Source organism: Anabas testudineus, chromosome 10 (genome assembly GCF_900324465.2).
Source record: "Anabas testudineus chromosome 10, fAnaTes1.2, whole genome shotgun sequence".
NCBI lineage: Eukaryota > Metazoa > Chordata > Actinopteri > Anabantiformes > Anabantidae > Anabas > Anabas testudineus.
In genome coordinates, this window is record NC_046619.1 from 22,165,155 (window position 1) to 22,176,073 (window position 10,919).

At 39.6% G+C, this 10,919-nt stretch overlaps 2 protein-coding genes across 3 annotated transcripts in view; one reads left to right on the forward strand and one right to left on the reverse strand.

Annotated features, from left to right (window-relative positions):
* Positions 1 to 10,919, reverse strand: part of LOC113160323 — a 76,697-nt gene that overhangs the window by 11,583 nt on the left and 54,195 nt on the right. The gene's annotated exons all lie outside the window — the stretch shown is intronic.
* On the forward strand, positions 1,629 to 7,667 carry LOC113160338 (post-GPI attachment to proteins factor 2-like). Its single transcript, XM_026357553.1, has 6 exons — positions 1,629 to 1,954; positions 3,064 to 3,243; positions 4,135 to 4,384; positions 4,882 to 4,988; positions 6,417 to 6,525; positions 7,092 to 7,667. Exons 2-6 carry the CDS (start codon positions 3,076 to 3,078, stop codon positions 7,220 to 7,222), a joined length of 765 nt encoding a protein of 254 aa, XP_026213338.1. The 5' UTR covers positions 1,629 to 1,954; positions 3,064 to 3,075; the 3' UTR covers positions 7,223 to 7,667.

The following is a 10,919-nucleotide window of genomic DNA, read 5'->3' on the forward strand; positions in this document are numbered from 1 at the left end:
TTTATTTTTATTAGGTTTTTATGAATAACTCCTCTTGTGTTAGTTTTAGATATAAATAATTTAGGTACTCGGGGAGCAGACACTGTCTCTATGGGGTTATGTTAGTTTTTGGGGGGTGACGGCTGTAAGGAAGCTGCAGAGAGGTGTGTAAGACTGCGTCTCTGCGTCCTGGGCTCCACTCTGACATGTCAGGGTTTAGGTCGTCTAATAAACTCTGTCATATTCCTAGAGAGTTCAGACGCTCCATCTAAAGTGGGATGGATGCCGTCTCTTCTAATCAGCCCAGGTTTTCTCCAAAAAGTTCTCCAATTGTCTATGTAGCCCACGTTGTTAGCGGGACACCACTTAGACAGCCAGCGGTTGAATGACGTCATGCGGCTAAACATGTCGTCACTGGTCAGATTGTTTGGATTCTTGTGCCTGCCTCTGGATGTAGTCTCTGTCTGCAACCTGTAGGTTCACTACACCAGCCGGCCCATGTCGTGCTTTTGGGTCCTCTCCTCATACCAGCACTCAGATGAACAGTGAGTGATGGATTATTACAGCCTCTGTTCAAATTGTTAAAATATTAATGAAACATACAATCAACTACAAACTTTATATACTCTACATCTGTCCATGCCTGCACATATAAATGCACTGTAATTAACAGTACTTATAGATAAATGTGAGTACATCTCAAGGGGCTCTCCTTTTAATAAAGTTCCAGTACATAGAGATATTATAGTGGCCTGTTCATGTACAGTATAACAATTAAGAAGGTGCAGAAACCAGCCTTTATATGGCTTCTGCTTGAAAAAGTTTAAGTAGCGTATCTCTGAGTGAGGGTACAAAGCTGTAAAGGCCGGGTCATCAATAATTCCTGTTTACGTTTATATCCAAATAATTTATATAAAAAGGAAATAAAAGAAAACCGAGCACAGAACCGAGGGGTACCGCATTAGAGGTGGGCATCCAGCTTAAGCTGAGTCCATAAACATTAACACAGATAGATTAAAATAACCAATCTGCTGCTGGGTTAACCAAACTTGTATCAAGTAGCCAACATGTTAGTATGGGGTGGTCCACAGTATCAAAAGCACCTGCAAAGTTCTGATTCTTGTCCAATGCTGCACGATTAAAAATGATTACCTGCAGTTATTTCCAAGTTTAAAACCAACTGCTCAAACTGTTTGATAATATACAGTATTTGGAGACAGAGATCGTGACATGAAACTTGTTTTTTAAAAACATGGTTATGCCTTTTGGGTCAATCAGCACGGGAAACATCTTAACCAGGTAAATGATAATTATCTTTGTGTCGATCATAAGACCCATATTAATTTATAGTCATTGATAGTGCATTATAATTATTGATGCATTGGTGCAGTTGATAAAGACATAGTTAATTTCTAATTACAGTAATACTTGAGTAACTTGTTTATAACCTTTATATTTTATTCTATATAAAATGTTGAATGTAGGTAAATATCCCCATATTTTCCTCCTTCTGAAGTGCAGCTAAGTACTGCACTAGTAATGTAGTAGTAATATAAATATTAATACTTGAATAGAGTCAAGGACCTGAAAACTTTGTCTTGGAGGACAGGAGACTTTTATTTTGAAGGTTATCGTCAGCGGAAGTTGTTGCTCTCGTTTTTAGCTAGCTGATGTCGGAAAAAGTGTTGTAGCGTAATCTATTAAACTTACTGAAGAAACACAATATAAAGTGTGTCTGTGACATTAAACTGATACCGACAGCCGTATAGAAGATCATAACAAACAGTTTAGATGATTTAAAGCACATTTTATGTTAGAAGTTCATCGCTAACGTTAGCTGATTAGGAAATCTGAGTAGCTACCGAAGCTAATAGGATTAGCTCCTAGAGCTAAACGGGAAAACACAAGCTAACGTCGGTTAAATGGCTGAGAAGCAGCAGAGCACCCGGTGGAGTCATCCCGGAGAGCTGTAAAGGTGAGTGTTGTTCAGTAAATCTCCACGTATGTGCTCCTGTTAAAGGCTAACGGTTAGCCACCAACTCTGGAAGGTGGCGACAGCAGGCTGGTTCACCTGTACAGGTGAGAGACGAGTGTTGAAACCCTGTAGTAGTTAGAGAGCAGCACACCAGACTCCACGGATGAATCTTGAACTGTCGCATGTTCTCTGTATTTTTCTGTAGAGGTGGACAGTGTTAATGTTAAAGAATAGTATACCTATTATACCACATTGTAGAAACGACTTCATCCTGTCCTGCAAATAAAATTTTACCCAAGTAGAAATATCAGGAAGATGCAGTAAAGTTTTAAGGAGAATTAACTTGTGTGTTTATGAAACTAGTGAACATATTATTCAAATGTGTCCCAACAACAGAAGCAAATCTTTACATTTGAGTACACTTCTTCTTCTTCTTCTTCTTCGGCTTTTCCCATCAGGGGTCGCCACAGCGAATCATCCTTTTCCACCTAACTCTATCATGGGCATCTTCTACCCTAACACTAGCCAACCTCATGTCTGTTATAACATCCATATATCTCCTCTTTGGTCGTCCTCTTGTCCTCCTGCCTGGCAGCTCCATCTCCAACATCCTTCTACCAATATACTCACTATCCCTCCTCTGAACATGTCCAAACCACCTCAGTCTGGCCTCTCTGACTTTGTCGCTAACTCAGACAACGTGAGCCGTCCCTCTGATGTACTCGTTCCTTATTCTGTCTAACCTGGTCACTCCTAAGGAGAACCTCAACATCTTCATCTCTGCTACCTCCATCTCAGCCTCTTGTCTCTGTCTCACTGCTACCGTCTCTAACCCATAGAGCAGAGCTGGAGTGACTTTATTATTATACTACTATTTACTATTGTTTTATGTTTTTACAAATTGTCCAAACAAGAGTAAAGCTTCAAATATTAGTTGATTAATCATCAACTATTTTGAGAATAAGTGCAGAATAATTTTGGATTTCCTCTAATCATCATGATCTTAAACACAGACACAAATATTGAAATGTTTTAATGAAGCGTGGGACTCTGGGATTCTGTTACAGAGCTGAAATATGATCTTGTTGTGTTTCCCCTGTCGTCTGCAGGGTAAGTCCAGGATGCTCCAGGGGCCGTACAACAGCCTGGACCGGGACCGGCCCCTAATCCGGCTCCCGTTCACAAGCTTTGCTGTGGGAACAGTCTTGCTTCCTCTGTCCGGGTTCATCGCGTGCGTCAGCATTTCACTCATGTACCACTTTGCAGATGCAACATACACACACTGTCAGGTAAATGGTCCCAACAGATATTGATGGAATTCTGCAAACACACCTGAGAACTGTGAAGATGTTCTGTGAAGACAATCTTCTTAAGGGTACAAACATCTGAAAACATGTTTTCTGAGCAGGAAAAATCATAGTGTAACTCACATTTTTGTGGTGAAACACATCAAGAAGGTGTGTGTAGCATGAACTGTGTGTGAACAAGGATTTACTGGTTACACAACTTAATTAAAAGGAGGCATTGCAAACTAAACTAACACAATGAATCATTGTAAGACCAAATGGTAACAGCTTTATAATAAATAGTCTTTTAAAACATCACAATGTAGTTGTAAGCTCATTTAACCTTTTTTAAAATGCACAGTAGACACATTTTATATTATTACTAATAATAATATTATATATTTTTATATAAGTGCAAAGGAAGATGCGTGGCAATCTTTAAAAACTGCTGAAAACAGAACTCTTTCGCATCTTCCTTTGCACTTACAAAAAACAAAACAAAAAAAAAAACTTTTCTACTCTTTTGTTCTCACATCTCTTGAAACAGAAACACTTTTTAACAGCACTTTGCTTTAATGTTGTTTCTCCTTGACTTAGATTTTGTTTGCTTGCCTTGTTCCTCACTTGTAAGTCGCTTTGGATAAAAGCGTCTGATAATGACTAAATGTAAATGTATTACAGCTGTTTTACTTTATCTTTCATTAGCTGTTTATACAACAGCCTTCACTAAATTTCTGCTCATCAAGTTTTAACTGTATCTATTTCCATTTCTAACATGTTCAAATGTAAACGCTTATTTTAAGTAAAGTTTGATTTGTGGAGATATTTTTGTAAGAATATTGTTATAAAAGCTGCAATAAGCTTTTGTGTGTTTTCTTTTTTGTCACAAACCAGGTATCAAACTACCTCCCCTCCATCAGCTCCGCTATCAGCCGCGTGCCGGAGCGCTACATCTGGCGCTGCTGCATCGGTCTGCACTCAGCGCCCCGATACCTGATGTCCATCATGTATTTTAAATTCTACCACGGCCGCTTCGCCAACAGGCTGCTGGAGCAACTGCTGAGTGGCCTGGCTCTGCTCTGCAGCCTCACAGAAAACAGCGGCCTGCTCGTGCTCACGTACGTGGCGTCCACTGAAACATACAGTAAGTACAGGACGACGATAAGTTCACAGCTGATAATTATCTGCTAACATTTAATTAGTTAGAAATGCAAAAATATGAGGACAATAGGTGTATTTCATCGATCTTAGTTTATTACAGTAAACAAATGATGTAAATAAGAGTCGCGGGCAGTTTATTGTTGTCAAGAATCAGAACTTTGCACTGAGCCGTAACACATTTCTACTAATTTTAAAGTATAGAAGCTTTTTTAAGTTAGACGGAAGTGATGAGTCATCTAATGAAGGAAGCTTTTACTTAAAGTTGAGCAGACTGTCAGATCGACTGTGGGTGTTCATTATAGAGTCATTGTTGTGGTAGTTTGTTAATTGTAAAATAACCGTTTTATTCTTAGAGAGGATGATTCATTGCTTTAGTCTTTTTACTATTTTCTTCTTTTTTTTTTTGTCATCTGATAAGAGCTTTGTTCTGGTTTTGTAAGGACAGATGTCACAGTTTTAGTGCCCCGTTTGTCTCTTCAGATTATCATAAGAACGGTTTCATCGTGTTCATAGCGAGCTCGCTGCTGCACATGCTCATCACCTGCAGGCTGTGGCACATGATCAGGAGATCCTACGTGAGTCCAGAGGTAAACAAACTGTCTCGGTGAGACATCTGTTTTCATCTCACTGTGTCCACATCGTGTCGCAAATTAACCACTGAATCCTAACATGATCTAAAAGGATTAAAACAGTCATCACACATAATCAGAACTAAAAAACAAAACTTTAAAATAAGATGTAAGAAAGTCCGATCAGTTCTGTTTGACGCAGTGCTGAGTTTTCACCTGTAGACGGTGCTGATGGGCTGCAGGTCCAGGTCTACACAGAGCAGTTTGGACATGATTCACAAAACGCTGCGAGTGACACAGAGACTCTGAAGGCAGGTTCAAGGAGTTACTGAGCACATTATCAGGTTCCATAAATAATCCCAAGGTGCTAGAGGAGGTTGTAGAGTTTCTTCAGGTGGTCCGCTTCAGATCCTGGTTGTCCTACAGGAGGATTCCGAATCCTTGACTCGGTTCATTTGGCTCTTGCGGGGGTTTCAGAAGTACCTGTACACGTTTGCTGGTGCCTTGGCAGGATTTGTTATATTTTTTTAAGTTCATGCTGGACAGAGCCACAAACTGATGTGTTGTCACACTTTGTTTTAAATTAAGACTTGAAAGAAAAGGGAAGTTCACATCTTAAACCAGTTTTTCAACACCATGTCACTAAAACCGTTAAAGAGGTCTGAGCAGAGCAGGAACCTGATGTGTTGTAAAACTGCCGTGTGGTATCTCCCAGTTGAGCAGGAAATAAATGAATAAATTCCAACTTTAACTTGTGACTCAGACATTATTTTGGTTCTTCCCTGATTCAGTATCAGCGGAGCATACGTGTCACCTCCCTCCCCCCCACCACAAACACCAGACAGCCTGCTAACAGTGAAACCTGCTGACGGGATCAGAGTCGAGGGTCGTTTGCACAGATTCAGTTCATACTGCCGTCACCGAGGACGCTCACATGACCGGACTACTGAGCTTCCAGGAAACCTTCACAGCTGATTCATTTATTTTAGTTATGTAGTTGTTCCCACTCGTTCTAGAGGACCTCTGTTTAGTCAAAGCTGCGTCTGCACCTTTTAGCTGAGTTATTTCTGTGATTATTGTCATTATCGTAGAAACAAACCAAGCTGCTCAGATTGTATTAGGAAAAAAAAAAGTCCAGTTGAAATGGTGTTCAGTTTTCAGAGCTCTTATATTTCTGTCTATGGAAAATGGAAATTCAATTCAATTTTATTTGTATTGCGCCAAATCACAACAGAAGTTATCTCAAGGCACTTTACAGTTCAAGGTTTAAGACATTACAGAGTATAATTGTATAAATAAATAACATCACACTGTGTTGCATGTTGGAAGACGGCGGCGCCACATGGTGAGGTGCTCACCTGTGATCAGTTAAAACACTGAGGTTTCTGCGTGTACTGTGGTTATTATGGATAAATCTATAACAATTGAATTCTCTGTGTCTCTCAGGAAGTGAGGTCGTATCGATGGAAAATCCGTCTCTTCGTCTTCAACGGCAGCTGTTGTCTGGCCGCCTATTACTTCTTTAGACGCCACAACAAGTACTGTGAACCAGGAAGTAAGTGTCCGAGTCCTGCTCAGGTTTGGACACGTACAGTCACAGGGTGCATCCCAATCCTCTTATTAGCTTATTACTCCTCGATCATCTTTAAAGTTTTTATTTTAGCTAGGAGACCTAAAAAAGATCTGAGGTAAAGTGTTTTATGGGACAGAGGCTCTTCTTTAATCTGTCGGTGATCGGATGCTGCAGCTGGTTACACTGATCTGAAACCATTTATTTAGCTATTGCTGCTTTTTTTTTTTTTTGGTTTCATCGTTTCCATTTAGTCACAAGAGGCAGAAAACTGATCATTTTATATATTTCTATTGACCTCCATTATTGGGCTACTACTGATATTACTACTCCTCCTCATAGTAATAATAATAATAACTTCTCAAATTTCAAAGTGATGAAAAAATGTGACTCAATAATCCTTCCTGGTCACGTCGTCCAGTCTGGACTTTGTCTGTTTTGATAATGAAACAGGTTTTATATTTTGTCCTATGTGACGTTTCAAAGTGTTGTATTTCACCCTGTTAGTGTTCAGTTGTTCACGCGCTGCCTCTCTGCTCCCCGTCCTGCAGTCTACACCCTGTTTGCCCTCTTTGAATACCTGGTGGTCTTCTCCAACATGGCCTTCCACATCACGGCCTTCTGGGACTTTGGGAGCAAAGAGGTGATTGTGGCCACGCCGCCCGAAGACAAACGATACTAAACGGCTGCCTGAGCTGTTTTAAGCTTTTTAAACAAAGGGGAGAAAACGTCCACCAGTGGGACACAAAGACATTAGTTTAAACTTTGTCTGACATATCTGAACACTTAAAGGCATCATGTGGCCTCACTCAGCTTTGCAGGTGTTTTTTTTTTACCTGATCTTTCCAACAACACCTGTTCTTACTTTAATTTCATCATGTTGTGATGCTCTGTAGGAGACAGTTGAACTGTTTTAGGTAAAACAACACTTCAGGAGCGATAACACAGTAATACATCTGTGACCAAAACCTGCTTTTCTAAAACGGGTTTTGAACAGTTATGGAAAACCTGGAAATTTCATGGAATTTTGACGGATGTTTTTTCCAAGCCTGGAAATGGTTTGAAAAAATGCAAAAACCCAAAGTGTTGTGAAAATTAAAAATTGTAAAAGAGTATTTTTAACACGATTCAGCGTTGATCTCATTTGTTTAGTTTTAGTTTTTTTTAATGTGCTTACATTTTTTCTTATTCCTTCCTGAGGTCAAAAAACAGAAAGTTGTTTCAGGCACTTTCTCTAAAACTAAACTGGAATCACAAATACATTTTGTGGCGAGTCTATTAACACATTGACCATAATTAACATAAGTCGAGACAAGTCGCAAATTAATTGATATTTAACACATCAGTTAAATTTATTTCCTGCCACATCCTGTTTTCTTTTCTGCAGAATTCTCTGACTTTAGTGTTAATAACGTCTTTATGGTTGGATTCAGACACTCGCAGTATCAAAGGGTTAGAGAAACACTGTAGGGCTGTGGTAATACACAAAAATCAGTTCACATAACATCAAAATTTAACATTATCTTCCTTCAACTGTGACCAAAGTGTTTTTCTTGCCTTAACATCCATTCATTCAAAACTGTGCTGCATCACAGCATAATTAATTGTCCAAAGACAGTTTTCTTGTTATCTGTCTTGTCGGTCTGTCACCTTAATTCATAACTACAGTTGGATTTGTGTCTGATGGTGGGTTGGGGTGATTTAGGATCTCCTCCTTTGGTCAGTGATTTATTCAGATTTGTGTGTAACTTAAAAACGCAGCTCTCTTTAAATAGTTTCCTGTTCAGTCATTACAGTGGCAAGAAAAAGTATGTGAACTGGGTTTTCTGCTTTAATTAGTCATAAAATGTGATCTGATCTTCATCTAAGTCAAAAGTATTAACAAATAGAATGAGCCTAAATTAATAACTCAAATAATCAGATTTTACACATCGACAGTCGGACAGGACACAAATCAACAACGGCAACTCCGTCAGAAATGTTAATAACAGATGAAGGCTGATTTGAGCGTCGTGTTCTCTGCTCAGTGTTTTTAATCCAATCATGTTATCAGTGAACTGGCTGCTCAAACATGCTCACACTAATGTAAATAGTAAAACCACTTGGAGCGAAACTTACTGCAGGTCTCTCACAGATGAGGAGCCGAGTGGAGATTTAATTCTCCACCTCCCCCCTATAACGTTGATGATGAGGTGGGGCAGAACCGTTCCCAGGCCAATCCTGCAAAAGAGGGACAGCCTCTCAGTGAATCTACCCTCAATAAATAACGTTTAAATTGACATATAAAAAATAATCCTGTCTTAAAGGAGCTGACGACCAGTTAATATCACCTAAAGATATTTCCACTGTAAGTGTGATCACTGCAGTCCTGAGGTCAACTGTAAGTGACTGTAACTGGAACCTTTCTTTATTTCCTAGAATCCAGAAGGTCATGGCTTCACTGACCTCAATCAGTCTCAGTTTTAAAAGAATTTCTCTGGAATTCTGCAATTAAAAGCAGAACTGAATTTTAACAAACCCAATGTGAGCAGATGTGGAAGGAGACTCCAGATGTTTTAACAAATAGCAGAGGTACAGGGACTGTTTGGACCAAACATTTAAGAGGTGGAACCAGACAGACAGAGAGAGAGAATAGAAAACTTTTAAAATGTTTAAAATTATTCCACATTATCAGAACCTTTAGATTCCTAAACACAGAACCTGGAGGTGTAACGACTGTGTTAATGTTTGACTACACATACTCAGAGCTCAGACAATAGAGAAGTGTTTGCTGTGTTTGTTTGTGAATAAAATATTTGATAGTGAAATGATCACGAGTGAACGTCACACACCATCATAATGAAAGCTTCATGACACATCCTAAAAATAAGTCACATGTTTAGTAAGCAAATAACACACAAGCATCTTTTGTATAAAGAAAATAATCTACTGACTGATCAAGATCCCAACGGAGGCTGATATAGACACACGTAGATAAAATACTAAAGAGGTGAAGATGTGAAATGAACCAAACTATTTATTTTAGTGAGAATATCAACAAACTGATTTTTCTAACTACCACAACAGATCTTACAGATGGGAACAGATTTATTTATTCATTAGTTCAACTCGATACCGTGATTATATTTCACAAAGGCTGATGATCAATCAGCTGATAAGAATTAGATTAATAGTGTTTCATATGATTTGTTTCATTTAGTGAGGACATCTCCTTCCAATTAACATTTAAACAAGACCTGCACCACTCATTAAAGACATGTACATCACAGTTTACAGTGATGACTTGTTTTTAGCAATAAATGTTGAATTTATTTAGTTAAAGAAATTTTATTTAGTCTTTAGACTAATTAATGAATTAATGAGTAGGATGAATTGGTACTGACAACAGTATTGATGACATCTGCATGATACTAATCTGTTTTTGGCCTTAATTACTGAAGTCCTGCATCTCGAAGATCTCACAAGCACATACTGTGAACACAGGAGAGTCAGAGTGCAGCAGTCAGGAGGTTCACATTAAGACTGACGTGATGTGAGTCGGTGTCCAGCAGGTCGATACTAAAGTTTCTACTGGTGAGAAAACACAGTCAAACACTGATGTTACTCTTCTTCTCCTATTTATCTGCTGACTCAGATCGAGCTTCGTTTTGTTTCTGTGGAACTTCTGTGACAGTTTTTGTTTTACTCTTATGGACATGTTGAATATTTCTGTAAATTATATTTGTGATATTTAAAACTGAATCATGTTGCTAAACTTTATTAATTTCCAAAATTGACAGCATAGTAAAATATTTAATACAGCAGCAGATCAGTAAAAGTCTGAGTACTAAAAATAGTCCACTACAGGTAGTACCCTTCAGTTTTCCTACTCAAGTAAAAGTACTAAAGTACATACTCTAAATGTTACTTTAAGCACCAAAGTAAAAGTTCTCCACTAAGAAAACTGACGGAGGCGACCTGGGGAAATTCAAAACAGATGCCCGAGCCACCTCAGCTGACTCCGCACCCTCACCCCACTTCCTAAGGGGCCTAATTCTCCTCTCCAGCACTCTGGCATAGACTTTCCAGGGGAAGCTGAGGAATGTGATGTGATCCCCTGTAGCTGGAACACATCCTCCGGTCCCCCTTCTTGTACCTCCGTGCCTCTGGACCGGGAGGTACCACCACCCCGGTCCAGAGGCACTGTGCACAACCGCCACAGGATGCTGCAAAGGTGTGTCAGCCAGGACGGCCCCCGGTGCCCTGCCTCAGTGACTTCAGCCAGGCTGATGGACGAATGCCAGAATGTTGCCAGAATTTTTTTGAGGCTGACCTGCAGCGTGCTTGGCCTGCCGAAACCCGTCAGCTGCCTCAGGAGGCCACAGGCCAACCAGGCTCGG

Bases quoted from the DNA above. Each gene is read 5' to 3' on its own strand.
- LOC113160338 (XM_026357553.1), top strand. From the start codon at position 3,076: ATGCTCCAGGGGCCGTACAACAGCCTGGACCGGGACCGGCCCCTAATC. The intron at 3,244-4,134 runs GTAAATGGTCCC...GTCACAAACCAG, and splicing joins CAACATACACACACTGTCAG to GTATCAAACTACCTCCCCTC. The intron at 4,989-6,416 runs GTAAACAAACTG...TGTGTCTCTCAG, and splicing joins GATCCTACGTGAGTCCAGAG to GAAGTGAGGTCGTATCGATG.